Source organism: Cyanistes caeruleus, chromosome 1 (assembly GCF_971803275.1).
Source record: "Cyanistes caeruleus chromosome 1, bCyaCae1.hap1.1, whole genome shotgun sequence".
Taxonomy (NCBI): Eukaryota; Metazoa; Chordata; class Aves; order Passeriformes; family Paridae; genus Cyanistes; species Cyanistes caeruleus.
The window spans coordinates 86,693,626-86,721,473 of record NC_141701.1 but is presented as its reverse complement, the minus strand read 5'-3'; the positions used below and the strand labels follow the sequence as shown (position 1 = coordinate 86,721,473).

General features: G+C 40.6%; 1 protein-coding gene across 3 annotated transcripts in view; it reads left to right on the top strand.

Moving 5' to 3' along the window:
• Positions 1-27,502, top strand: part of F13A1 (coagulation factor XIII A chain) — a 58,400-nt gene extending 30,898 nt beyond the window's left edge. For all 3 annotated transcript variants that reach the window (XM_023919971.2, XM_023919972.2, XM_086901113.1), the window contains exons 6-15: positions 884-991; positions 3,477-3,651; positions 6,684-6,822; positions 13,151-13,254; positions 14,054-14,142; positions 15,013-15,166; positions 15,738-16,025; positions 19,258-19,418; positions 22,317-22,453; positions 26,377-27,502. In XM_023919971.2, coding sequence (XP_023775739.2) covers positions 884-991; positions 3,477-3,651; positions 6,684-6,822; positions 13,151-13,254; positions 14,054-14,142; positions 15,013-15,166; positions 15,738-16,025; positions 19,258-19,418; positions 22,317-22,453; positions 26,377-26,521 — 1,500 coding nt within the window. In that variant the 3' untranslated portion in view covers positions 26,522-27,502. The remainder of the gene's footprint in view (positions 1-883; positions 992-3,476; positions 3,652-6,683; positions 6,823-13,150; positions 13,255-14,053; positions 14,143-15,012; positions 15,167-15,737; positions 16,026-19,257; positions 19,419-22,316; positions 22,454-26,376) is intronic.
• The last annotated feature ends 346 nt before the right edge of the window (positions 27,503-27,848 follow it).

Below are 27,848 nucleotides of genomic sequence, written 5' to 3'. Positions count from 1 at the left end.
GCAGCCTTGAATGTTAATATAAGTTTGTGTATCTAGAAGGTATTTCTTTTATTATTGTGAATTTCCCTGTCTCCTACCATTTTCCAGGGGACAGAGGTATTTTCCTTTGCTATGCAGTTTCTTCTAAGGAAAATGAAATACATAGCAGGGCAAGTTCTGTGACAAATGGTTTCTGGTCTATTTAGACACCTCTGCCCTCAATTCATTCTTGTGCTTGTTCATGCTAGATTGAAAAAAATGTACCTTTTCACTCTATTTTTGAAGAAGACTGCTTTAGGTCACTTGGTATTTCTGATGTCTACATTTTGTAGACCAGGATTAATCTATATAATAAGCTTTTGGCTTGTTGATTTTTAAGCATATTTTAAAAATAACTTTGAAATACAAGTGTCTTCAGATAACCACTGGCAAACCACTTATTGTTCAGGTTCCTAGCAATGCATCGGCTGTGTCAGAGAAGTCCTGAAATTAGCAGGTCTGGAATCTGTGAAGGACATAAAGTCCTTTGCAAGTAGACAAGCTTCTTGTAGTTATTATTATAGTACCCTCCTATTATATATTTGTTAGCACTTAAGATTTCATGTCCTGTCAGAAAGTCTGTGTTGTCATTTCAACCTTCTGGAAATTGGACTGAGACTGAATTGAAAATTACACTCTCTTCCCTCACAGCCTCTCACATTTTTATTTATTTTTTCCCACACATGGGGGATTATTCCAGAAGAAAATTTCTATTGTTAAAACACAGAGCTCTGATGTGACCAGCTAATTTTGAAACTGATCAACAATTATAACAACAGGGAAAAATAGATTTGCCTGTTCTTCCCAGAATAAAAAATGAGTCAATTTTTCCCCTGTGTTCCTTTTTTTTTTTCTTTTTATCTAGTTTGAAGAAAACATTCTGGATGCTTGCCTGTTCCTGATGGACAAGGCAGAACTGGAGCTCTCTGGTCGTGGAAACCCAATCAAAATCTGCCGTATTGCCTCAGCAGTGGTATGTAATGGATGCCTAATACGTGTCAGAAGGGACTCATAAATCAAAGCTGGGCTGATTTAACTGGTCCTCTTGTCCTGATGTGCTCTCTACAACACACAACAGATCAGTTGTCCATTCTGACAATTGTCCATTCTGTGGACAAAAGTTCAGCACTAAAGTTCAAGCAGCTTCTGTTGGCTCACTGCCTTTTCCTGGGAATGGCGCCTCACTGGTGGGAAAGCCACTTTTAGACATTGCACTCCAGTCATAAACATTCCTTATGTGACAATATGCTCATTTTCCAGTAGCTAATGTAATTGAGAAAGCTGTTTCTGCTATGGAAAATACAGTGGCTTGATGGGTGGAATTTTGGATGGGGAACTGAGGGACTTTATGTGGACTCCAGCTCTAACCTCAGTGGGGTCTTAGAACACTGCAATGGTGTGTGTTGTGTCTGATCCAAGCCCCAGATGACCTAATCAGGCTGAGAACAGTTATGTAAGCGGGCTGCTTTGGCCCCAGATGAAAACACTGTGGGAACTGTTCTCTGTAACCTGAGGACCACAAAACATACCCCACTCAGAATGAAAATACCTAAAATAACTGAGAAGACTATCCAGACCTTCATTCTTTCCAGTTGCCAGGCACCAGGAATCATACCATGGGTGCAAGAGCAGTCCCATCCCTAATATTCAAAGTGCTAGACTCATCCAGGTTGTGGAAAACAGAGGCTGAGTCCTCTCTTTTGCCTTGTTAGAGGTCTGAACTGTTGTTTCTGCTTCCCAGAATAATACTCTAGTCACTGAGCTAGAGTAATTAGATATTCTCCTGAGCCAGCTACTAAAATAGACTGTCGACAAAACATGGCTTCTGGAGATGATGCTTTAACCCACCTGCTATAGTATTTGCCCAGGCTTTAAGAAAATGAGCTTTTTGTCTTAGAAGACATGGAAGTGGGATCTCCAGCCTCTTAATCTTGCATGGTATATAGAACAGCTTCAGCAAGGAATATTGAGAACACTTCTACTTCTCTTTGTCTTTTAACATTTTAGTTAGATATTTCACCCCAGACATTAGAAATACAGCTTTGTACCTTTGGCTAGAAGAAAGAATCAAATGTTGTTTCCTCACCCCTGAACTAGTAGATGTAAAAGTCCCTCATGTAAGGACTGTGGAAGTCCTCAGGACAGAATTGCACAAAGTTTATGAATCCAAATAGGGCTTGGATATTAGCTAGGTTTTGAGCAACTCAAGGTTTTAGAGAAATGGATGAGTTCACCATTGGAAACCCAGGACTTAGTAGACTTTAGGGCTAATCTGCAGAATTGGGCCATAACTGGGTAGGGGCTTTGGTCATTGAAATCTGGACCTGAATAAGAAGTGGGCAAGAGGTGCTGAAACTCCACCTGTATTACTTAACCTCATTCTTGCTCGAGTTGAAATGTGGTAGAGTTGAACTAGTCTGAGGACATGCCCCCATGCTAGAATCCTTCTGAGGCTTTCTGGCATGTCAGAGCAGGAAGAGTCCCTCTCTTCTTCCACTCATTACAGTCAGAGTAGAGCCTGAAGATTAACATGTTGTCCTGTCCTTGAAGTGATTCTTTTTTTGGCATGTTTCCTACACCAATGAGATGGGCACAACCTCTTAACCCTTTGGTTATGACTCTGAATACTTATCTCTGTTCAGTCCTAGAGTTCACAGGAAGTCGATTTTCTAATTATAAAACAGTAGTTAATGCATCCAAAAGCTTTTAAATGAGAATTGTGATTTATTTGGCTAGTGTGTAGCTGTTCCACATTAGCATAATTAAAAGGTACAGAGTGAATGAGCTTTTTGCACAGCCTCAACTGGTTTGGTTCAAATTGCAGCTAGGAGATGTATTGCTCGTTAATGCCTATCAGTATAGCCATTAGTCAGCAAAACTCTTTGCTTTGTGTAATCTTACCAGAGGAAAACTTACACAGCAAATTCAAATTCCTTCTTGTTTTCATGTGTGCCAGGCCAAAGAAATTAGTTTCTACTCTAAAAATAACAGTGGACTGGTTCTTCTCTCAATCCATTGTAAATCAGGAATGAATTAATTTAAAACTCTGGGCTGATATGAGCAGAAAACAGATGATGGAAAGAATATAGCTTAATATATACAAGGCTTGCTTACCAGTGTATAACTGATTGCATTTATTAAAAATATGTAACAATAAGCATGTTTAATGTTAATAAAACTTAGTAACTGTCAACGTCGATACTCAGTGTGGTGATTTAATTTCAGATTTATTTTTAAATGTCTGACCTTCGTTCAGAATTGTTCAGTGATGGAGAATCCATGGCCCTTAGCAAGATTGTCCTATTTATCCCCTACTTTCATAATGAAACACTTCTGTATTACTTTCTAGCCTAAACTTGGCTATATTCACTCTTTCTCATCCTATCAGTCTGCTGAGTTAAAGAGCTTTCTATTATTCAGTTTCTGACATCTCTAATGCTCATTTCCTTTGATTTTAGATTAACTCCAGGGATGATGACGGTGTGATTGCTGGATCCTGGACCAATAGTTATGATTATGGTGTTCCACCTTCAGCCTGGACGGGAAGTGTGGACATTCTCTTGGAGTATTACAGCTCTAAGCAGCCTGTCCGATATGGCCAGTGCTGGGTCTTCGCTGGTGTCTTCAACACATGTAGGTATCAGTGAGGAAAGCTGCAAGCTGCTATGTGGCTCCTGCTTAACAGAGTTTTTGGGTAAAACTAACTAAAACACCTCCTAGCTCTGTGCTGTTCAGGAATAAATAGTAGAGATACTTTAAAATACATGGCTAAAATAGATGTTTTTTAAATAAACATCTGGTGTGTCCTTCAGGTCAGCTGCTCTTCCACACAAATCTGTTAACTATTTATTGGCTCAGTGAAATGCCCTCAGTGACTCATGAGGGTAAGTTTGTGTGAAAGAAAGTTGAGTCCTTCAGCTCAACTGAACTTCTGTCAAGAATTCTTAGACAGAGTGCTTGTTGTCTAGACGCAAAAAATTAATTGCCACCCAGTATGTGATATGCAATGGTGTTTCTGCTCCAGAAAAGCCAAATATCACCTACTGAGGATTGTTCCCAGGAAAATTGAGGTGCATTGTCTCAGCACCTGGTAACTGAGCACTGTTAACATTTTGTATGGCGTTTATGAGCAAGAAGAATGGAGAAAACAAATGATGGCCTAGTTTAGGAATTGTCTAGCACTGACTGCAAGGTTAAGTCTAAACACATTTGGTTAACTAGGGTTCTAGCAGTTGCAGTAAGCAGAGTGCTGCAGGTCATAAAAACCAGTGGGGAAAGCAGCATTGGATTGGTCCCATATTTTGACTGTCTAGCACTTTCTAACATCATTTGCTTATGCACAGGACCACACTTTGTGGCCTCCTATGGAGTTGCTCCAACAGGTCCATGTCCTTCCTATGCTGGGGACCTCAGAGCTGGAGGCAGTTCTCCAGGGGGGGTTTCAGCATTGCAGAGTGACAGAAACCTCTCCCTTGGCCTGCTGGCCACGCTGCTTTGGATGCAGCCCAGGATACACCTGGCTTTTTGGGCTGTGAGTGCACATTGCCTGGTTATGTTGAGCCTCTCACAATGGGTTTGAAAAGTTCATGCCGATGTTTTTTGTGGATGCAATTCCTCACAGTGGATTCCGTGGGCCGCTTTGTCTTCTCTGCTCTGTTGCCTTATCTGGATTTCTCTTGATCACAGACAGGCAGACACACCCCCCAGTTCTCCCACCTTCCCCCCACATTTGCCCTGAATCACCACTATGCAATAATTTGCCTGCGGGCCACTGTGAAACTGGGGCGATACAGCAGAGGCGTATTTATCTGGGGCAAAACTAGGCTTGGTGTGCTGATTAAGTGAGTCAAGTCAGGGGCCTGGCACTTCACACTGCGAGTATAAAGTTTGTTGAGCATTATGAAATGCAAATGTTGTCCAGTGGCTGATCTGATGATAGCCGCTGACACATCCAGCTGCTGACACTGCACAGGGGATGGTGAAGGTCCGAACAATCACCTCAAAACTACCAGGGCTGTTTTGAAGTGGTTTTGAGTCTCTCTCATCTGTCAATGTTTTAGCACTGTGACCAGTCCAGCTTTCCAAGGTCACTATATTGTACACTCCAGATACTCATCTGTTAAAAATGCTAAAACATTCCAAAAAATGGTCATTAATCTTGAAATTGTCAGACAAATTATTTCCAATGAGCCCTGATGGCTCATGTGCTGGAAGCCTGGGAGGGCACTTGAATTAAGTTTAATCAATAGGTACATATGGTATTGGATGCATCCAGGTAATTTTTCATCCAGGATCTTGAAATGAATGTGCAGTGTTACACTTTATTGGGAGTCACAGTAGTGACAGTAATGAATATACAAAACCCAGCAGTAGCAGCAGGGCTGTTCAACTCTGCAGCATTGAAACTATTTTTAAATAAGATTTTTAATAAAATTTTTTCCCTTTAAAAAAACCACAAAAAAACACAAAAACCCCACCACCATCACAACCACCAAAAACGAATCAAAAAAACCAACAAAAAAACCCCCAATAAAATAATTTAAAAAAAAAACCCAAAAGAAACAAACTAACAAAACTTAAACAAAACCCCCGATAAAACCCCATCAACTACCAAAAACCCCTCACCCTCTGCTTTCTGTACAACCATGTTGGTGGCTAAATTGAAAGCCCGGAACTTTTTCTGGCTGAGACAAAGTATGTCATCTGGAGTAGCTGAGATGATGTGTCACCCCACAGACCCGTTCCCCTAGCCAGGGGAGGTGCTTCATGCCTATTTATCTGCCAGGGTACACAACAAACACGGAAGCCTACTGATGCACTCTTGCAGACTGTGGACATAGCTGTAGCATTTCCACAGTTCTTCCACATCTCTTAAATTTTCCACTTAGCAAATGGTAAGAAGTGTCATCAGTGCTTTGTTGTGATGGTGTGAGAGTTAGGACTTTTTTTTTTTATTCTCCTTTTAAGGTCTTCTATTGGAAGGGACTGTTGACTCCAAAATGCTGTTACTTAGCAGGCAATATGAATTATGTAATGCATTTTATTCAGATTTTCAAACCTTGTCATCTCAATTGCAAATAATGCAGCTTTTCCCCATTGATAGCAATCATTTATTCTTTATTCTTTCTTCTTTATTCTTTCTGTTCTCCAGATCCCTTCTGGCACCAGACATCAAGCAGGAAAACTCCAAGACAATCAAATGGAGATATTTTCTATTCATTTTCTTTTTAGCATAGTCTCATAATTCTCCTGAGTCACTGATAGTAAGACACCTAATATATCATGTATCTCTTGCAAGCTTGAACTTCTTTATCTTTGTACCACATTTAAATCACATTTGGCCATGCAGCTTACCCATTGCACCCAGATTTGACCTGAAATTCTGTGATGTGGTCACTATGCAAAGCTGCTTTAAAACTATTGTTAATCAGCTGCTTCAGTTATAACCCTTGTATCAATACTAGTCTTTAATGCTCATAATTTTGGGACCAAATGAAATATTTAGCATGTGTAATATAAAAAAAGATAGGAGGAATTACTTGGGTTGATTTGATTGAGTTTTCCCATTTTATTCTAGTTATTAATATTTCTGTCCTCTCATCTTGTCACCCGTGAATGCAGTCATCATATTTGTCCTTCTCATCACACTTCTGTCTTTGCCACAGTTCTGAGATGCTTGGGGATACCTGCAAGACTCATTACCAACTATTCTTCTGCCCATGATAACAATGCCAATTTACGCTTGGACTTCTTTTTGGATGATGAAGGAAAAGTGGACACCAAACTTACAAAAGATTCTGTCTGGTGAGTCCTCCTGGAAAATTACTTTAATGTGCCAATGATAAAAGTAGTAAAAAAACATGATGGCAATGACTGTATTGTGTTTATTTCTCTGTGCATTGAAGAAAACTTCTGGCTTATGTGAAACAGAATGAATGAATTGTTGGTAGGCTGACTAATATGAAGCTTTGTTGTGTAAACAAGCAACGTCTGGGGGAATCCTGATATTGATGTTACCACACAGTGCTCATTTAAGCACACTGGAGAGCCGGAATGGGCTTGTTCTCCTCGGGACCAGCTTTTTCTAAATAAAAACAAGGGGGTAGGATGGGCACTTCCATCCTTCTGGAGCCAGGCTCCAAGGGGTACCTCAATATCTATGGAAAAACACCCTTCTTGATCTGCTTGTGCCCAGTTTCCATATTTGTAGACTGGTTTTACATTGTGTGCACACAGTCATTGTTGCAAAGAGGTGCTTTCCAAAATAAACCCAACTCAGGTGAAAAAGAAACAAGTCAAGGTATCATAAAAGATATTGAAATGCAATCACCAGATTTATAAAAAAGAAAACACCCTGGGCTAAGAGGAGGAGTTTACACATTCTTTTTAAGAAGGCAGTCCTCTAACTGGCTCTTCATTCTCTCTGTCTTCTGTCTGACAGGAGAAGTGTAGCATATATTGATTATATGCTCTGTGTGGGATATTGGCCCTCAAGCCTCTCCTCCTCAGAGTGAAGGAATGAATGTGACCTCTACATTCCTATATCCAGGAGATACTTGTCCTATTCAAAGTTAATATACCAGACTTGTGTCAATGATATCTCCAACTCATTAGCATAGCAGCTCATCAGTATGTTTCATTAATAACTTAATCTCTGGAAGTCTTTGTATTAAAACTGTAATAAACCCACTATGTGGTGGAGGAATAGACTGAACCTATTGCTGTGACATCTTTTATGTGATTTCCATAATCAAGAGGAAATCTAAGGGGAAAGCAGGTTCATTTACATGTGACACTTGTGTCACAGCAAAACAGAGTAGTTGAGACTAGAAGGGACCCTTGGAAGTCACCCAACCCTCCTGCTCAAAGCACTGCCAGCTAGAACAGGTTGCTCAGGTCTGTGTCAAGTTGGGCTTTGAGTATCTCCAAGGATAAGCAACCCACAACTTCTCTGGGGAACTTGTGACAGTGCTCAACCATTTTCACAGTAAGAAAAGTTCTTCCTGATCTTCAGACAGATTTTTCTGTGTTTCAGTATGTGCCCATTGTTTTCCTGTCCTCGGGCTACTGAGAAGAGTCTGGCTCTGTCTTCTTTCCCTTAACTCCCTAACCAGGAATTTATACACACAGATAAGATCCTACTCAGCCTTCCCATCTTCAGACTAAACAATCCCAGCTGCCCTAGTTTCTCCTTGTGTACAGTCTTGTATCAGCCATTCCTTCCAGTTTTCTTTATCAGCAAACTTGCTGAGGGTACAGTGGGTCTCATAATCCTGGTCATTAATGAAGATGTTCAACAGTGTCAGACCCGATATTGACCCCTGGGGTACACAACTAATGACTGAGCTCCAGCTGGGGTGACGTTCACTACTGATTACAACCCTCTGATCCCAGCAATTCAGCCAGTTTTCAATATATCTTCTTTCAATATATCAAATGCTGTCCATTTGTCTAGTCTATACTTCAAAGCTTTGTCTGTGAGAATGTTCTGGGAGATGCCACTAAAGTCAAAAGGACCAACCCCATGCACTGGTCTCCCCTTTATCCTTTTAGTCACTTGTTTCATCAGAAAAGGCTCTCAGGTTTGTCAGGCACAGCTGGCTGCTTGTAAATGCATGCTGACTACTGCCAATGACCCAGTCCTTCATATGTTTGGAAATGTTTTCCAGAAGAACTTGCTCTGTACCTTCCTAGAGATCAAAGGGAAGTGACAAGTCTGTCTCTCCCTGGATACTCCTCTCTCTTGAAGAATAGAACAATATTTAATTTCCTCCAGTCCACGGGAACTTCCTCCAATTACCATGATCTTTTGAAGATAGATATGAGTGGTCTTACAGTGACATTGGCAAGCTCCCTCAGCATTTTTTATGAGATTACCTCATATTTTCCATCAGATCCATTGGACTTGTGTGTGTTCAGTTTGTTTAATGATTCTCTATCTTGTTAGTTGTCTAGTTTTCATTATTCCAAATCTCCACACTGGTCTCATGGGCTGTGATTCCTGAGGGCAGATAATAGCAGTAAACACCAGGGTAAAGAAGACATCGAATGCCTTCTCTTAATACTTTGTCACCAGATTGCCTGCTGTGTTCAACAGCAGAGCCACATTCTGTAGACTTCCTTTTGACACCTGCTTGTGTTTGTTGCAGCTCTTCACATCCCTTGACATACTTGGTTTGCTCTGTTCTGGCTTTCCTATACCTGTGCCGGCATGCTCAGACAGTGACTTTGTTTTCGTCCTGGTCACCTGTCTACACTCCCCTCTTTCTCAAGCACCTTTTTTTTTATTTTACATTTAATTGTGGACTTGTGCCACTTTTGGTTGATTTCCTGCACTCAAGGATGGACCATTCTTAAGTCTGGAGGAGATGACTCTTGAAAAACAACCAGCTCTTGTGCATCCATCTACTCAGAACTGCCTCCAGTGGGATTCTTCCAAGCAGAACCTTAAACATGTTAAAGTGCGTTCTCCTGTGATCCAGAGCTGTGGTCCTGCTATTTGTCTTGTTGCCTCCTGTTATTCTTGGGCAGTTTTGCTTGTTGTCTGTGAGACAGAAGGACCTCAGCATGTCTCGTGGGGCTGGACCTTTTATGGCACAGAGAGCTGTAAAGGAGAAGTCTTCTGAAACCTCCTCTGCCTATAAAAGATGTGAAACAAGAGCCAGTGGCTGGGCGCCTCAGTGCTCCATTTATACACACCCAGTAATGGATCATTGCTATGCTCTACAATTTTCATTGTCTCATTCCTTCTCTCCTTCTTCTACCCTGATCTATGAAATACATCCCACCAACTTATGACACTTCCTTTTACTTCCCTACCTCTATTTTTCCCACCTGTTTCACAAGACTTCTTAATTTAATCTCTTTTTTCCTGCATTCTTTTGGGACAGGGTCAGATCATCCAAAATCATCCTAGTCCCAGTGAAATCCATATGCAATTTTACACCAGCATTTCACCCTTCCATCCTACATTGCTTTTCCTTAACTTAATAACTTTTTTAACTGCCTTGTTCATCCTTTTATCCTCCCAGCGCATTTATTAGTACATGGTGCACATAACCCTTTGGGCATGACTTAATATATACACCTCTTTTCATTTCTCCTCTGTGTCCTTTCTTTTCATTACTCTGTAACACTCCTTGGTAGCCCACATGCTGACTTCTAATGACTTGTGTCTTAACCCTGATTTTATTTTTAATGTCTCTATTATTTCTTTTTTTAAGAGGACAAGCTCAAGGTATTTATAATGATTTTTTAAAATGCATTTCTCACTTTTATTTATAATCTCTTGCAAACTGGAAGCAAAGCTCTTTTTCTTTATTAATATATCATTTATATTGTACTCTAGCCTTGTATTGCTGGAGCTGATCTGTGTTCAGGTCTTAAATACTCTCAGACTTCAGGGATTCTTGGAGCCAGGATTTTTAGTCCAATCAATCTCTGAGTGTGGGGCTCCCTCTGAATGTTATCTGACATTTATTTATTTTTATTAAAGATTGTCTTCTCCCTCAGGATAGGAAAGAACACCACCACTAACAAAACACATATACAAAATTACACAGACTTTGCACAAAGTTATTTTTATAAATCTGGCCGGATTTGGGACCATCAGTACTGTCTGTTCTCCTTGTCTTTCTTAATGATGATATAAAGACACTTAAAGAATATCTGTCTTGGATGGGAATCAAGACTCACTCCTACTGTGAGGTCCAAGCAGATCACCAGCAGCATCTCAGCAGAAATTTGCTTGATGTCACCCAATCCCATGGGAGTTCATCCATGTCCAGGAGACACGGGCTGTGGAGAATGCCCTTCTGAGACCTCTGCTCTCCTGTTTACTCCCAGATCACTTGGCTCTAATTTTTCAACAATATTGTCAGTGGCTGACCCTAGCAGTCCCTGTCGACCTCAATGCCTGAACTTGTTAGCTCATAAAAGGGCAGCAGCTGCTTCCAGCATGTGCCTGTCCCATAAGCAATACAAACTACCGTTCTTGAATTGTCTTCCAGGCATAAAACCCACCTGGTCATTTTTTATTAATTTCCCCATTGCTTTGTTTAGTCTATCCGTAATTATCTGTGTAAATATTTAATGGTCACTACATTGATCTCTATTGCCAATCTTGCTTTCTTTAATGTCTCAGGCTTGCTGCAGAATACAAGAATTATAGAATCAGTTCAACAAATTAAGGCCACGGAATCAGCTCCTCAGCTATGCTCACTTGTATAGGGAAGTTTCTGCTACCGTTGGAAAGGCAAATTTTTCCCTCATCCTCCTTCCCTTAATGCTCACTGCTCTATAAGCAGTGTCTTTCTGTCCACTCAGATTTTATATCCTTATGTGTATTTGTTATTTGCATGGCAGCAGACCTAAAGAAATTGCCATCCTGTTGTGTCCAGCACTACACCAATAGAAACCAGAAAGAAAGGTCCTGTCCCTAAGACAAATACAGGACAAAATATAGAAAAACTTTGTTACCTGATTAAAGAACTGAAGTAGATCTGCCATTTTCCACCCTGTTACCCCCTCTCCCAGCTTCTTTTTATCATCTTTTCCTTTTGCCTGCTCTTCAGGTTCTTCTTTCGCAGAATGTAAAGCCAGTGACACATCTGACTTTGATTCAAGGTGAACCAGTGAAGGCTTCAGGGCAGGGATTGTCTTTCTCATATGTTGGCATAGCAGTTTGCAAATACCCACCTTCCATGAAGTGTGTCCCCATTCTCGGGTAGCCCTCAGCAAAGTTCCGTGAGCATGATTCAGCACTGACTACCCTCAGCAGCATAAAAAATTCTCTGAGTGTGCGTCATTTTCCTTGAATAATTCCTTTTTCTGTAGTGCTGCTTCATTAACTCTCCTAACTGACAAGTTTTACCCTGATCCAAGCTTTCATTTCCACTTTGAAATGTCTTGTTAGACAAGCTTCAGATCCTTCTGACTGCTTCATAGCTAGTTTTCACCTATTATTAATATGGTCAGAGTTTAACAATCCCCATTTTGGTTTTGGTTGCTAATATTATTGCGTGTACTAGAGGCTATATCAGCAGCTACACAGATGTAATTTTATTCAGATCTGCTGTAGGATATGTATAATTTGCAAGCAAAATTGCCCCTTTCTCTACTCTTTCCTTCTTTTATTTTTTGCAGTAATGATATTCAAACACTTTTCAGGCTTTACTGAAAGACCCTCTTTCCAGATTATCTTTTTTTCTTGCTGGTACTCTCCCTTGAGTGTCAGTAGCATTGCAGGAAGTTACAACACCTGCCCATCTTTTCTTCTCATCTTTGAAACGCCCAGGGCAGACTGTGATGGTGCTGTGCTGTTTTTTTAATTCTCCTGAGCATCCAGCCAGGTGAGAGCATTTTAACCCTGAGAGCCTAGATGAACTACTCTCAGAATTTTATTTTTTGGGTCACTGTCCTAGTCCCTAAAGATGTAAGTTGCCCCACAGTGGTTGTAGGGGGGTTTTATGAAAAGTATGCTTTAGGAGCTCTGACACCATGCATTGGCATGACACATGGGGGACAACTTACAAAGAATCCCCAGGGAAGATAGTTTTAGAAAGGCAATGCAGGGTCTTTTTCTCAATCAACGTGGAAGCCAGCAAAGCATGCTTGTTTTGAGCCACGAAAACAAAACTGCACATTGTACATTGCAAAGTTGATCCCAAATCTCTTCACAAGAGATGCCAAAGCTTCAGTCTGAATAACTATAAAGCAGACCATGTTTCATTGGCTTGAAGATTCAAAGTTTGCTTTAGCAGGCAGATTGAAGTGGAGGTGTCTGGCTGGAAAGGGATTCTTGTTTGTGTAGCTTTTCACATACCCCAACAATCTCCAAACACTGGCATATTTTCTGAGACAGTTACACTCAGAACACATTAGAAAAATCCAAAAAGCTTCTTGACTTTCAGTCAAGAAACTACAATGAAGGATTGTGGCTTTCGGGTTTTAACAGATAGGTACCAAACTTATAGACTTAAAAATCTGTTCTCTTAGAAGAGTAAACTTTTTTATCCCTGAATTGGCAAATGGTGTTATTGAAGCAATGCCAGGACATAAATACAGAGGATTTGTTTTGGTCTGTGTGTTTCTTTCCAAGAATTTAATATACTGGCCCCATCTCTTGTCAAAGGAATTATCATTGCTGGAATGAAGCTTGGATGACCAGACCTGACCTTCCCATTGGTTTTGGAGGATGGCAGGTTGTTGATGGGACACCTCAAGAAACCAGTGATGGTAATACTTCTTGAAGTCCTCCTTAGCTCACTTTCTAATGTTTGGGAGCTCTGTTTCAAACAATGAGTTGATGATAGCTGAGCCAGTGCCACCTGGCATCGTATGGCCAGTGACAACTTCTTGACCCAAATAACCACCCTCACCTTAGGGCCTTCTCCTGATTTGTTTTGAACTCTAAAATAAATCTATCCTTATTATAACACTGCTCATGATGCCCTGAGACACCAAATCCTGCATGAGTAAAGTCCTGCTTGATCCACAAGAGATGTGATCCTGTTGCCAAAGATGGCTTCTCATGTTTTGGAGTACCTATACAGGCACCTGATCAAATTGGTTCTCCTTTACTTTATGCAGCCCTAACTAAGCTACATGATCAGGCAGTAGGAAGGAGAGGCAAGAGTCATTGCTTTCTTTCCAGTCCTTAATTTCCCAGCCCTTAAAATACAATCTTCTTAAATTTTTAGTGAGATCTTTGTCAGCCTGTGGTGTACCTGAGTTGTCTCAAAATTATCTGTTTTAACCAAAACCAGCTGTAACTGTATTTCAAGCACTTGAGACTTGCAGTGGATGTTATAGTGCCATTAAAGGTACCAAACCACCAGGCTGTTTCAGACTCGAGTCTGTGTTATCTGCAGGGCTGGTAACAAAATTAAGCTTTTTGTTTCTTGGTCAGGAGTTCCTGTAACCTATTAGGAGATTTTGTCAAACCCCAAGAATTCTTTTTTTTTTGAGAAAACATAATATTTTTGCATGCTTTTAATTTATTTAGTCTCTCACTTTGTCTCTCTTCTCTCCATAGGTATGTACAGGTGTGGTCCAGCCTCAGTTCAAGCCATTAAACATGGTCACGTTTGTTTCCAATTTGATGCTCCTTTTGTCTATGCTGAGGTATATATGTGAAAATTTTTACTGCAATGAATGATATCAGTGAGACAGAAGATAGGGCTCCACTTCAATTTATGGATTGAGAAGTTACTTCATGTACAGTTCACGTCACAGAACAATCTCATCATTATATTTTGACATGCCAGCAGGTGTGATATGGCACTAATGAATGACAGAGATTTCTCTCATCTCTGCTCCCCAGTGTAATAATAAGAAAAATCTCCTCTGACTTCATCGAAACTTCAGGTTGTGGTCATTTTTCCTTCCAAGATTCAGCTATGCTGAATGGGTCACTAGCTCACCACTAGCTAGTGGTGAATGTGTTACTAGCTCTAGCCGCTCATTCTCTTTGCTCACCACATTCCTTTTGGCTGCTGCGGGTCATGGAGATCTCACATGGGTGATTTGAATGACAGATCTGAGAGGGAAATATCTCAATAAGGAGATAGAGGGCCTGGTCTAGAGTTTTAACCTCTTGCATCACCAGAGGAGGCATGTCCAGAATTGAAATGCTTCAGAACAAGTTCCTCTCTAATTGAATTGTGAATGGCATAGGACAGAAAAGAATGAAGATATTTTAGCTACTAAACATTCACCTCTTTATTTCTAAATATTTACTTGGTACAAAAAATGTGTAGTAGTGCACCCCAAATTTGAATGACCTCTCTGTAGCCTTGTAAACTTTACACTCTCTGTCATTCTGGAGCTGTGAATAGTGAAATGCATCTCAGCATATGACATGATTTTAAACATGAAATGTCGATATGAGTAATTAGTGGGACATAAGTCAATGTGTCATTATTTTGGGGGAGACAGGCTGACTTCCTCTCTCTACCTCCATATATCTCAATCTTCTTTCATTCAATTCCATAGGTGAATGGTGACATTTTTTACACAAGACTGGAGAAAAATGGAACTCAAGTGGTAGAAAACGTTGACACAACTCGTATTGGGCAGCTGATTGTGACCAAGGAAGTTGGAGGTGATGGAATGATGGACATTACTGAGGAGTACAAGTTCCGAGAAGGTAAACTGGAATGAGCTGGAACCATATGGATGTAGACTTATGTCAGTCAGGCCCTGGACAATCTGTCCACTGAGGGAGCTTCATTAAAAGCTGCCAAAGTGCCCTCTGGAATTCTGTATATGTAACTCCATCTCAAAAACACTGTAGGTGTTTTGATCATAAGGCATAAACAAAACACAAACTTTGCTACTGTAAAATGCTTTTGATTAAGTAAGTTGTAGTAAAAATAAAGGCTAGTCATGGAGCAACTCAAATCATTCAAAACAATTCAAGGCTTTCTGTACGGATGTTCAGACATTTCTTACTCAGGCGAGATGTTCACAGAGAGCAAACCAATGAAGCTGTATTGATAGGAATTCAGCTACATCAGTTTGTCTGGTATGGCTTTAACACCAGCTCCCTTGGTAGCTGTGAAGTTCTCCCACTGCCAGTGTCACCCCAGGAGGGTTCACTGTCATCATCCATTCATTTCAGCTACTACAAACTGTGGAAGGCACACACTTATGACTGGTAGGTGGGCTAACGCTGCACTTCTGTTTCTTTTCTAAATCTGGTTTTCATTCATTCCTAGGCTCAGACGAGGAGAGACTGGCTCTTGAGACTGCTGTGATGTATGGTGTTAAAAAGCAAAGTATCCAAGATACCACGTACCAGCCACAGACAGATGTTGACATGGACTTCCAGGCACAAAAGGCAGTCCTTGGCCATGACTTTAAAGTCACTATCACTTTCAGGAACAAAAGTCGCAACTCCTACACTGCAACTACCTACCTTTCAGGCAACACAGTGTTCTATACAGGAGTCACAAAAAGTGAATTCAAGAAGCACTCTTTCAGTGTAAAACTGGAACCCTCTTCATGTAAGCCTTGCGCAGCTGTTTTCTGTGTTATTAACTGCTAGAAAATTAACTGTTTTCTGTTATTTACTGTCACCATGGATAGAGCCAATTCTAGTAGCTAGGGCTAGGATATTCTATTGGGTATCAGAAGGATCCACTCCCTACCCTGGGCTGGATACCAGGCCCTTCATTTAAAGTTGAGGCTGTTTTCTTCAGGCTGTTTCTTCCTGCATAATGCTCTTTTACACCAAGCTTCATGTCTGGGAATTAATTTTTCTTCTTCAGTACAAAAGAAATCAAAGGAGTACAGGTATTAAGCTGCAAGGTATTGTTTTTCCTTTGAATTCCTTAATTTTCCTAGCAGCATTTCAGCAAGTGAAGGGGAAGTTCTGGTTCCACAGGGTGTCATGTACAGAGACAAAAAGGTGCATTTTCTGTCTTACCTGGTAGAAGCTGACAAGTTCTGAGCAGATTCAAGTGAATATCTGTCTTTGGAGGACTGTGCAGTTCAGGATTTCGTATTTACAGTGATCTAAAAAGTTTATATGTAATGAGAATGTGCCATGATAGAGCAGGAACATTTGTCAGCTGGGCAGGGACACCAAAGGACTTGAGAGCTGCTTGCTGATTCTTTCTAACTGTGGATCATTTGCAAGGGGCCTGGAAATGCACATTAGGTTGTTCCAATACATGCACTCAAAACACAGAGTGAGGGTTTGTAGTGACTTATATCAGTTACTAAATAATCTGAAATACTGCAAAACTTTTGGAGAGTTGAATAGCTACAGTAAAAAAAATCAGTTTCAATAGTCTTGGTCTAAATTCTGTGCTGCTTCTTTGATGGGGGACAATTCAGTCATCTTGTAGGAGAAGTGCCTGCTACATTTTCTGGCTGTGATATGTGAATGGTTCCAGGACTTGTTTATGTCTGCTCTTGTACCAAAGGTCTGTGTAGGGTATTACTACCTAAAATACAGCTTCTGCAGTGCTTTGAGGATCACCTGGCCCCTCTCTGCAAGAAATTAAATGGATAGATGTTTAAACAATAATTCATTTTTTTCTAAGTTAAGTAAAAGCTAAGAAAAAGGCTTCTTGATCTAGTGCTGAAAACTCTGAATTGAGCAATGGTGAGAGAGTGCCGACTGGGGAGAGGCACCTGAAAGAACAGAACATGGATTTTTATGTATGTGTACCAAGAGTATGTCCCTGTCACTGCTTCTGTCCAATGAGAGATTTTTAAAGTTATTCCCACTTTTCAAGGTGGGAATTTGCTTACATCTGAGCTACGGTCATCAACAGAGTGGGGCACTCTGTTCTGCAGCTGGACAAAAAACTCCTCAGAAATTACACCATTTCTGAATTTCTGAAGGTGATACATGAAATCTGAGCATGAATTCTTTCACCTTTTCCTTGGGAAGAAGTACATGTGGAATCAGAAATAGTGTCTGAGCAGGTGGGCAGTGTGAAGGAAGGTAGTGTGATTATCTGCAAGTGCATGAGAACAATCTGTCAGGGATGTAATGGGAAGGTACCTTCCAAGGCACCCAAGCAGGATTTGTAGGCTTTGTTCAGGGCAAGAAGTGTGTGTGTAAATATGTGTGTATGTATATGTGCAACAAAAAATTACAAGGCTAAACAGATGTGTTAAAGGCATTGTTCCTGCCCAAAATACTGAAAGCATGAGGCAAACTAAGTTTTCAAACAGGAAATGAATGAATAATTCTCAGAATAATGATTAAAGAAATTGTGTGGGTTGAAAACATCTTTGAGGATTTGAATAGCTTAAACCTTCCAGTGCCTTCAAAGGTGCTCTTGCACATACTGAGTTATATTTAGTTTTCTCTGTTTTTTTGAAAAACTTGTAAGGCAACTCAGTGTTGTGTCTCCCTTGGCTTTCCCAGTTACAGTAAGTGGTACTGACAACTTATCAGAAAAACCAGTGCTAAGGCAATGGAACTCTATTCTTCTTTTTTTCCCCTGCAATGATTAAATTTAAACAGAAAAGTTTGTCTTTTCTTCCATTGTAAAGTAAATTTCTCCAGGTTTATAACTAATTTATTTACTTATTTACTTCTCAGATGAGAAATACCTTGCCTGATTCATAATTTACAGTTAAAGGTATTATGGGAAATTCTTTTGCACAAGATAGAGTGAGAGGGAGGGAGCAGGAGGAGCACATCAAGTAAATTTAAGGCTGGCCTAGTAAATCCAGGTCAGGTGGCCACCAAGGGAATAGCTTTGAAACCAAATCAAGGAACTGGTTTTGATGTGAGTGGATCAAAAGAGCGAAAAGGGGTGAATGTCATTTACCCATGTTCAATTATCTCAGTGTTTACAGAGTATGTCATGTCACAAATACAATACAAATAACAGATAACAGTAATCATCATAGGTAACAGATGGGAGATCTTGATGTGTTTACCAGGGTTATAATGAATGTTTATAGAGAGAAGAGCTCCAGGTCTATATATTTTGCCTGGTCAGTTAGTTAGCAGGTCTGATTCTCTGCATCACATTCTCACACCATTGTTGGTCTGGGAATTGCAGTTCAATATAGTTAAAATTAATGATTCCCTGCTTGTCAACTGTCTAGCCTACAGGGACTTGTTCCCTCCAATAATTATTGTCAGAAATCACGTGAAAGCCCTCTGGAGGGGATGGTGGTGGCAGGAAAACATTCTTACTAAATTTTGCAGGCAAGTCCAGTGTAGAAGAAAGGCGGATATCCAGCCATGTTCTGGAGAGTAGGTGATCTCCCTTGTAGCCTGCACATGCTTACAGCCCCCAGCTGATGCTCTCGTGGCACCCCTGTGCCAGGAAGAGAGGCAAAGAAAGAACAGGAGTAAATTGAAAGAGCAAACATTTACAGGAATGTCACTCAAAAGCTGGTTTAGACTTTTGTTCCCAGTAGATATGTATTTCCATCCTTCCTTCTCATTTATTTTCTGGTAGCACCAGAAACCATCAACAGTGACTTGGACCTTGATGAGGGTACTGGGCAGGGGCTGTGCACAAACCCAGCCCTTGCCTCTGGAAGCTCACAGCCTAAATGGAAAGAGGGAAAAATTAGAGGGGAAATGGTGTAGTAAAGAAATTAAGTTAGTTTGGGGGAAAAAAAATCAAAGCCATTCTATGGCTCATAAGCCACCTCTTTTCCAAGGCACTCATGTAATTGGCACTGGCCATGATGGGAGGAGCAGCTGGTGATTAGATTGCTTCAGATGCCTTTTTTCTTTCCTGTGTCTCTCCTCAGCCAGCTCTTTTGACATTGTGATCAAATCAAGTGAGTACATGAGTGACCTGCTGGAGCAAGCCTCCTTTCATTTCTTTGTGACTGCGCGGATCAATGAAACGGGGAAGATTCTGGCCGTGCAGAAGGCGATAATGCTGGAAATTCCCACCCTGCGGATCAAGGTAGCTCAAGGTTGTGGTGGAAGGGATGTATTCTCTACAAGGGTGTTGCATTGACTTGTGGGGTGGAGGAGTGTGTGTGTGTTTATGCACATTAGAGCATCTGACATGGACCTTACAGAGCAGTGGCTGTCTGGAGTGTGTGAGGGTGTGTAGGTACATTATATAGTACCTGTATATATGGAGTGTCCCTACGTTGAAGAGAGAGGCTGACAGCAGCACTGGTAGTGAAGACCTGAAATTATCTCAGAGGGGGAAAGAGGTGAAAACATCTGAGAAAGCAGAAGAAGCTCACAGGGTAAGAGAGATTACTCACTCACGTCACTCAAGTTCTTTAACCACTTCAGAAGTCTATTACATTTAAAGCAACACAGCACAGGGGCCTCTTGCTGAAGAATGAAGAACACTGCTATTGAAATGATTTTTCTGGAGGAGCTTCTGCAGGTACTGTGGAAAGTTTCTCCAAACTTGAATGAGCAGCATTGATTCAGGACAATGTCTTGGGATTTCAGTGCTTTGCTGCCACTCTGAATGTATTGTCACTGGTGTTCCCTGAAAGTTGAAGCATTTCTGCAGACAAGGATGTGGTACCTATGAAAATGGAGAAAAGAAATGCTTGTGATACTACAAGTCCATGCTGAATGGCAAAGACAAGCTATTTTAACTTATTTGGAATTAACTTAATGAGCCACTTAAACTGGGATTTAAACTTCTCTATTCATAACCAAGCATTCGAATAAATTGCGTTGTTTTCAAAAGCACCAAGTCTTCATCTGCTTTGAATTATGAAATTTGGATCTGCTTTTTTCCTAATACTAGGAAAAAAAATCAGGACACGTGTTCAGGAAGCTTTATATAAGCATGAATACAGCTCTGTAAAATTCAGGACCTTGAAAGAAATCTAAATTTATACAACTTTTCCCCTCTATATATTTATTTCAACCAGTGCTCAGGTTTTCATATAATAATTTATGTATCAACTGCAGCCTTATGCAAAAAAGAAGCTTTTTTAGATATGTGGATCAAGGCTACAGCAAAGTTTGCTAAAAATTATACTCTGTTTCGTGGTCTTTAGAAATACCATGGTGTTCTGATCAGATAATTATCTTTCCAAACAAAATATTTTTGGTTTATTGAGCATTCCAGAGAGGAGGTAAAAGTTGTCCTCCAGAGAGGAGAACAAATAAACTCTACTTCAAATACCTGTCTTCAATAACCAAATTTTAAAAGTAAAGAATTATTTCAATTCAATACTTAAAAACAACATCATCTACATCACCTCAGATGTTCAAAATAGTTTATCCTCCCCGTTCTTCTGAAGAAAGGATTTTTAACATATAGACTAGGCTGTTGTCCAAAATCCATGTTTTCACGTAAAACTAAGTTTCTCTCTTTTCTCCTTCTTTGTGATGTATGAAAATACACTGAAATTTTAAAAGCTGGATTTTTTTAAAAGGGGGGAGGGATGTGAGCATGTGTGTGAGCATGTATTGATAGAGGAAATTTTGATTTATTGCGTTCTAAAGAAACTTGAGATTTTCTATTTTGATTCTGTAATGATTTCTGTTTTCTGTTTGGAGTTTATCTGTTTCATTTTCTTGTCAAGTTTGTTTAGTGAACTTGACTGGCAGACCAAATTTCTTAATGTGAAAGTGAGAAGAATGAAAAAATGTGTCTCCCATGATGTCTTCAGATGCACCTTTGATCTTTCTCTATTGGTCTAAGGAGATTGTCAAACTCAACAATTGAGGAAATTACATCATATTCTAAGCTTGAGATCGGGTTACTAAAATTAGACCAGCAAACACATATCAGGGTCTCAGCTGCAAGTGTGGGACTTCAGGATGATTTTGAATCACACCCAGTGATCTTAAATGGCCAATTGAAATAAGAAGTATAGGATCTCTAATTGAGCCAAGAGTTCTGAAAATGCCAGTGATGTCCTTTGGCACATTCAGATAGCCAAATGCCATTGAGAGCTTAGCTGTATCTCCTGTACTCCAGTCATTTTATTGTTTTTTGGCATGGAGTAATCCCTTAGACCAGAGTCTATGCAGCTTTTTGCAAATGTCATGCTTCCTTAAAACACCACTTTAAATTTATTGACAGGATACTTGTTTCTCTTGGTTACCTTTCTCAAGGCCCTTTAAATCAGTTGATGCCCCATGAAGTGGGCTGGAAGATCTGCCAGCCATAAGTTGAAAACCCTTGCCCAAGCAAAACAAGTACAGATATTCTGTGAGAAATGCTGAATTTCCGGGGGAATAAGGAACCCCAAATCCCCATGCATGTAGCAGTTGTTTAAAAACACATTTGTTTGGAAGTTTACTATTTTCCAGTCCAAAATGTATTGCTCTTTTGCTTGCACAGTGTTTGGAGGAAAACTGGCCTTCAGGCCTTCACAGAGCACATATTCAACGTTAGAAACCCTTCAGAGCACGAGAAGAGAATGCAAAAGCAAGGGGAAGATGGGCATGACCATTTTGAGGGTGAAACCACATAGTCTGGTGTTTCCAATTCAATGTAGTAAGACCTGCCATTCTCTTCTAGAGCTTATGTCCTGAGCAGATCACTTCAGTGCTGGTGGGGAGCCTGAGGAGTGGGGCAGAGTCTGGGAGAGAAGCCCCATCAGCTGTACTGTCCCTCAGTTAGGCTCTCAGATCCAGAACTGTACTTGCAGATTTCTTGTTTCCTATGGAAATGAGGGTCTGCCTCTTGATCTGCCATGTGGTTTGAGGGAAAAATACAATGGGTGGAAAAATGTGCCATCCAGCAATTTTCTTCTCATTAGGCTTCCTTTGCCTCGTGCTGTTTTGCTGTGTGCTGTGTTCTTCTACCTTGCCACTACTGTATATCTGTTATTCCTGGTTTCTGGTGCATTGACCTTTCCTTGTCTTGCAGACCAAAGGCGAGCTGGTAGCTGGTAAGGAAGCATCTGTGATTGTGGAATTCACCAATCCTCTGAAACAAAACCTGGAGAACGTCACGCTCCGCCTTGAGGGACCTGGCGTGCTGAGAACAATAAAAAAGCAGTTTGGGTAAGGAAGAAAGAACAACCAGCTGGGAGTTTGTCCCCTGCTTGCTCACAGTAGGGAGCTCACAAGAGACACTTAACTAATGCTGTGCTGAGTAATTTAATTCAAACACTCTCTCTGTACTTTAAAATCCAATACACAGGGGAGCTATAGGTCTCAACAGTCAGTAGAAGTTGGGCTACCCAAAGAGATTGCGAGAGCATTTCATCTGTTCAGTCCCAGGGTTGGAGGAATTGTTAGTGCTTGTGGGTAGTAGCTAGTGCAGCCCAGGTTCACTTTTTCACTGTATTACATTATTTTTAGCACTTGACAATAGCACCTACAAGTCGCTATCACAGAGAGGAAGATTTATCCTGCACTTGAAGTGTTTACTGCCGCTCACTCAGCATGTGCAAATAGACCCCTGCGCTGTTTTTCGGAAAGGGCTTTTCTCTGCTCATGTTAATCATGATTATACAAGACGTTCAGGTACCTCAGATGATCTTTTCAAGCTCATGTCAAGACACAAAAATGTGTGCTGTTTGCAGAGCCTGCTGACATAGCTGCAGCGTGTATGTGAGCACACAGCTCCCCCCAGGAGCTCCACTGCACAGGGCTGCCCTGGCACACAGGCATGTTCCCAGCACAGGGTGCTCCCAGACCTAAGGAAAAGGAAAGCCACCTCCACTATTTTCAGAGTCACACCTTACACTGACACCATGATAACCCTACGCTAAGCAAGTTGTAAATCCTCTTTCCATTTGAGTTCAGTGTTACGAGCTTAGCATTAGCCAAGGGTATATAATGGAGAAACTTGGAAAATTTTGAGGCTATTGCTTAGTCCTGGGCATCTATCTATCTGGGCTTAGTATCTATCATTACCTGAGCTGATGGTCCCCAGGTGTGTGTAAAAGGAGTTTGAAAAATTGCCTGTGCTTCAGCAGCTGCATAAATTGTCAGCATCCTCTGCAGCCGGCAGGGGAGGTCTGAGCCTGACTGCACCTGGGAGCGGGATAAAAAGATCAAAACCAATCTCCAGAGTGGAGCTGATTGAAAAATAACCATGAAAGGGCAACATACTGTGTTTGCTTTGTGCACATGGTATGTCACAGGTGCTGCTGAGCATGACTCAGCACGGTCCACAAGAGTTACACAAGTTGTGGCAATAGCCCTCACAGTTGCACAGCTGTGCCAGCCTCCCCTGTTCTACATCCTTTTCTATCCAAAAGCTGCTGTGGAGTGCCCTCACCTTTAAGGATGCAGAAATGATCAGGTGCATCAAAGGCACAAGAGTTAGGGGAGAAAAATGACTCATGGAACACACGTCATTTTCCTTAGAGTCACCATGTTTTCCCCTTTTCAGTAATGCCCTTGGCAGCATTGAAAATGGAAGTGGATCAGCTTAGTCATTTTAAGATTTAACTTCTCTGAGATGAACGTAGGATGCAGGTGATACACACAGAGGACAGAGCAAGGGGCAGTTGTAGTTTATTTAAATAACAGTCACATTTGTCTCCATGCATTCAAAGTGATAAATGGCTCCAGTGTGGTGATGGCTCAGCATATTATGAAGAATCATTCATCACTGACTTCTCTCCCAGGGAAACCAGATCAGGGTGGTTTGCTCCATTTGCAAAGAGAATTAAACACATTCTAGGCTTTCCCCACCCTTCCAACACTTCCCTATTTACTAGGGACTGTTACATGTGGGATAGTTTAGGGTTCTATGTTGGGATAAGGTTTTTGGCCTCTGTGTACTTTTCATGTAGCTTTTCTGTATAACTTAAGAGGCTCCACAAAACAGGTCATGTGTGACCCAGCTGATACAACATTATTCTGGTAATGTAGTGGCCTGGGGGCTTCAGTCTTGACCATTCATAAAGTCTATATATAGATAAAGATATTGATATTTAGCTATTAGCCTCAGACAGATGAGGAGCATGAGTTATGGAAAAGCCTTTGGCAGCAGCAATTCTTACACAGGGCATAGTCTTTGCATGACAAATGAGAATTAAACAGGCAGTGATGGATAGTGCTAAAAAGGATTATAGCCAAGCATACTTTCACACCAGCAGGTAAGTAATTTTGGGTGTTTCTATATGTCAAAGCTAAGCTAGTATTAGCATTTGTAGTGAGAAGCAACTTGTTTTAAAAACAGGACAGTAGAGAGACAGGAAAGGGCAGGTTTGGTTTCACAGCACAGTTGTTCTCGTCCTGCAGGTGCACACAGACACACACACACACACACACACACACACACGTACTGAGATGATAGCACTATAAAACAAAGATGGTAGTGATGGTAGTGCTGCCCTCTCTCACTGGAGCACTGTGAAGCTGTGGCCCAAAAACCTTCATCCTCAGAGAATATGGCCCCCCACAGCTGCTCAAGAAGTGTAGTCTGCACAGCAGACTTATATAATAACTTCACTCTCCATTCAGATAATCTCTTGCAGATACTTCCCCTAAACTGTAAAAGGTATTTTACTTTCTTCGGCAATTGAAGTCACTGGTTTGTCATGATTCCATTTCAGTGGGCATCTGGTGGATGCAAGCCAACCAGCTATGGGGAACAGAGTCTCTCTCATTAATAACAAAGATAAAAAGAGGGAAAATACTTGCTGGTAGCAGTCTGCACATGCTCACATCAAAAACATGATCTTTCTCTGCTTTTTTTTTTCCCTAAAAGTGGGTACATACCCCAGGGTACCTCTATATGTATATGCGAAATGCAATGCAGTGCCATGTAGAGCTACCCTCTAAGGAGCTGGAATACCTCATTTTACCAGGGGCAGACTTGCACTGAAACAAATACTCAGGTGGGAGGATTCCAGGCTAGCTCATTTAGAGCTAATTAAGGTTTCTTGTCTAGTGACAGCTTGTGCTAAGCCTGGGCAGACATTTCTGTCCTGACCCTGGCACAGGACATGGCACCTGAGAACCAAATCCTACCAGATGAGAATCTGAAACAATGACTGAACTAAGGCTTGCTTTGCTCTCACTTTGTTCAGTTGTTTTCAGGACACCATATGAGATAAGAACAGTGAACTTGGAACACTCTTTTTTAATGCTGAGGAAAAAAATCATTCATTTTCATAAATAGATCCCCACTACACTACTTTGTCCATTGCTTCCTTTGGAGCAGTTGTATCTCAGCATCCACCAAACATAATCAATCAATCAATAAATATCAGGCTTCAAAATCTGCACACAGAAGCTTGTGAAAGCACTGAGGAAACACAGAAACCCAATACCTGAGGCTTTCCATGCATCTTAATTTTATCAAAAAAAATTGAAAATCAAGAACAGTGCAGAATACTGTTGTTTTATATATGAGTTATCAAGAGTCATACAAAATGTAGAAGAGTAACCAACAACAGCAGGACTCCCAAGAATATTTTGACCTGTTTGTATGGGCATGAAGAAGTCATCTGAAGGGGCCACTGAGGAGATCTGCTGATGCTATCCACCCCTGTGGCAGGGTGGTTCAGGGTAGAAGTGACAGAGGGGTTCAACATCTCATAGGGTTTGCAGGGAAATGACCTGGACACTTGGACTTATTTAACCATTTAAGGAATCACCACCAGTCTATAGGCTATAATAAACAGGAAAAATGGAATTATAAAGCAGAAAAAAATGTGTTAGCTATAAAGAAGGTCATTCTGAAAGTGATCATGAGAGGAAATGACAGGAGGCAGAAGAAAATGGATTCATTCTGGAAATTTAAAATTAGCCTGGAGGAAAGGCTAGAAAAGGCTTTAACAGGGTCAGTTATGAGAGGAATAGAAGATGGAGAGAGTAATTTATATGACGCTTATGAGAATGAGTGAAACATAAAAAATTTGAGCCATGTTATACTATCTACCTTCAGTTTCTCCAGTTGTGTGTCAGGTTGAGAGCACTGGCTCACTGACTGCAATATTGAAATGTTTCTTTTTTTTATTCAGGAGAATCCCGATGAACTCTACATTGACCTGGGAAGTAAAATTTATCCCAATGCGACCAGGCTTACGAAAGATGATTGCAAGCCTGAATTCTGATGCTTTGAGGCATGTGTATGGTGAGCTGAGTGTCCAGATTCAGAAACCATGAACCAAGGCACCTTCTTCTCTCATTTAGCTGTATTTTGAAATATCATGGAGGGCATGGCTGATGGAGAGGTTTAAATCTGCTTATTGTTATTTTGGTCATCCTTTCGCTGAAAAAAATTGATAAAGGAAACTAATTGGTATGACTGGGGAGACCATTAAAAAGCACCTGGATGCTGAATGATTTAAAATTAGATATATGTAATTAAAGGCAATTCTAGGTCATATTATTCCTGTAGTTCACTTGTATTTATGGTCTTTTGCACTAGTGCTGCAAGGGAATTTGAAAACTCCATTCGCCAGAGTAATCTGAACTTTAGTTTTAATTAAGGCCTGGTATTTCACTGAAGAGGGAAGGAAAAAAATAAAGAACCCAGTGTTATAAATTCTTAGACTGAATTACACAACGTTATGGCAGATCATTCAGGCTGCAATAGAAACAGGTATTTCTAGCTAAAGGGTCTGCTTTGTCTTCCAATTAATAATGTTCTCCTTCATGGAGAGCTCACTTCGCTGGAAGCATCTCTCAGGATGTTTTATCCCCAGAATATTCTCAGCCCCTTGTTTTGTCTTGCAGCTTCCCTATGCTTTTTCTCCTACTCTTTCATATGTGCAGGCACTCACACGTATTCACTTCATACCCTCATCAGACCCCATATGCAGTTGGTATGCTGTTACTCTACTTTGCTGGATGAAAATCCAGTTTTTCTGCCTTTGCATTCATTATATACATCTTATGTGACCACATTAGAAACTTTGCAATGTCAAAGTCTCCCATACAAGTCCTGTGGGGTAGAAGAGACTGAACAATTTGTTGTCAGTGCAACATGACAATCTCTGTTAGGAAATTAAGAAGTCTTACAAAGGTCTACATCTTCTAATAAAAATATCTATTTTCTGCTCTTGCATATAAACCTGCTTTTTATTCCAGACATTTTACAAATACAGTGTTATAAGAATTCAAAATAAAGCGTGTCTGATTGCACTTGTGTGTTGTGTTCTGTTTTTTGATCAATTACTTCTACATAGCAGCACTGTAGACATCAGTTGCTGCATCTTCATTGTAAAAATTAAAAAATGCACTTCTGAGCCATGCTGATAACAGTATCTTTTTTGGTGCTAAGGAGAAAAACTTATATTTATTTAAATAAAAAAAAAAAAAACAGGGTAATTTTCCTTTGGTTTTCCTTCTGTTTCAACAACTGGCTACCTAATGAATTGGAGAAGGTGATGATTTACATTGCTACTGCCAGGAAAAAGAATCCCTGGAATTTGCTTTAACTTGTCAGAGACCATTAAGGAACCAATTTGCCCCTAATGAAACCTTACCT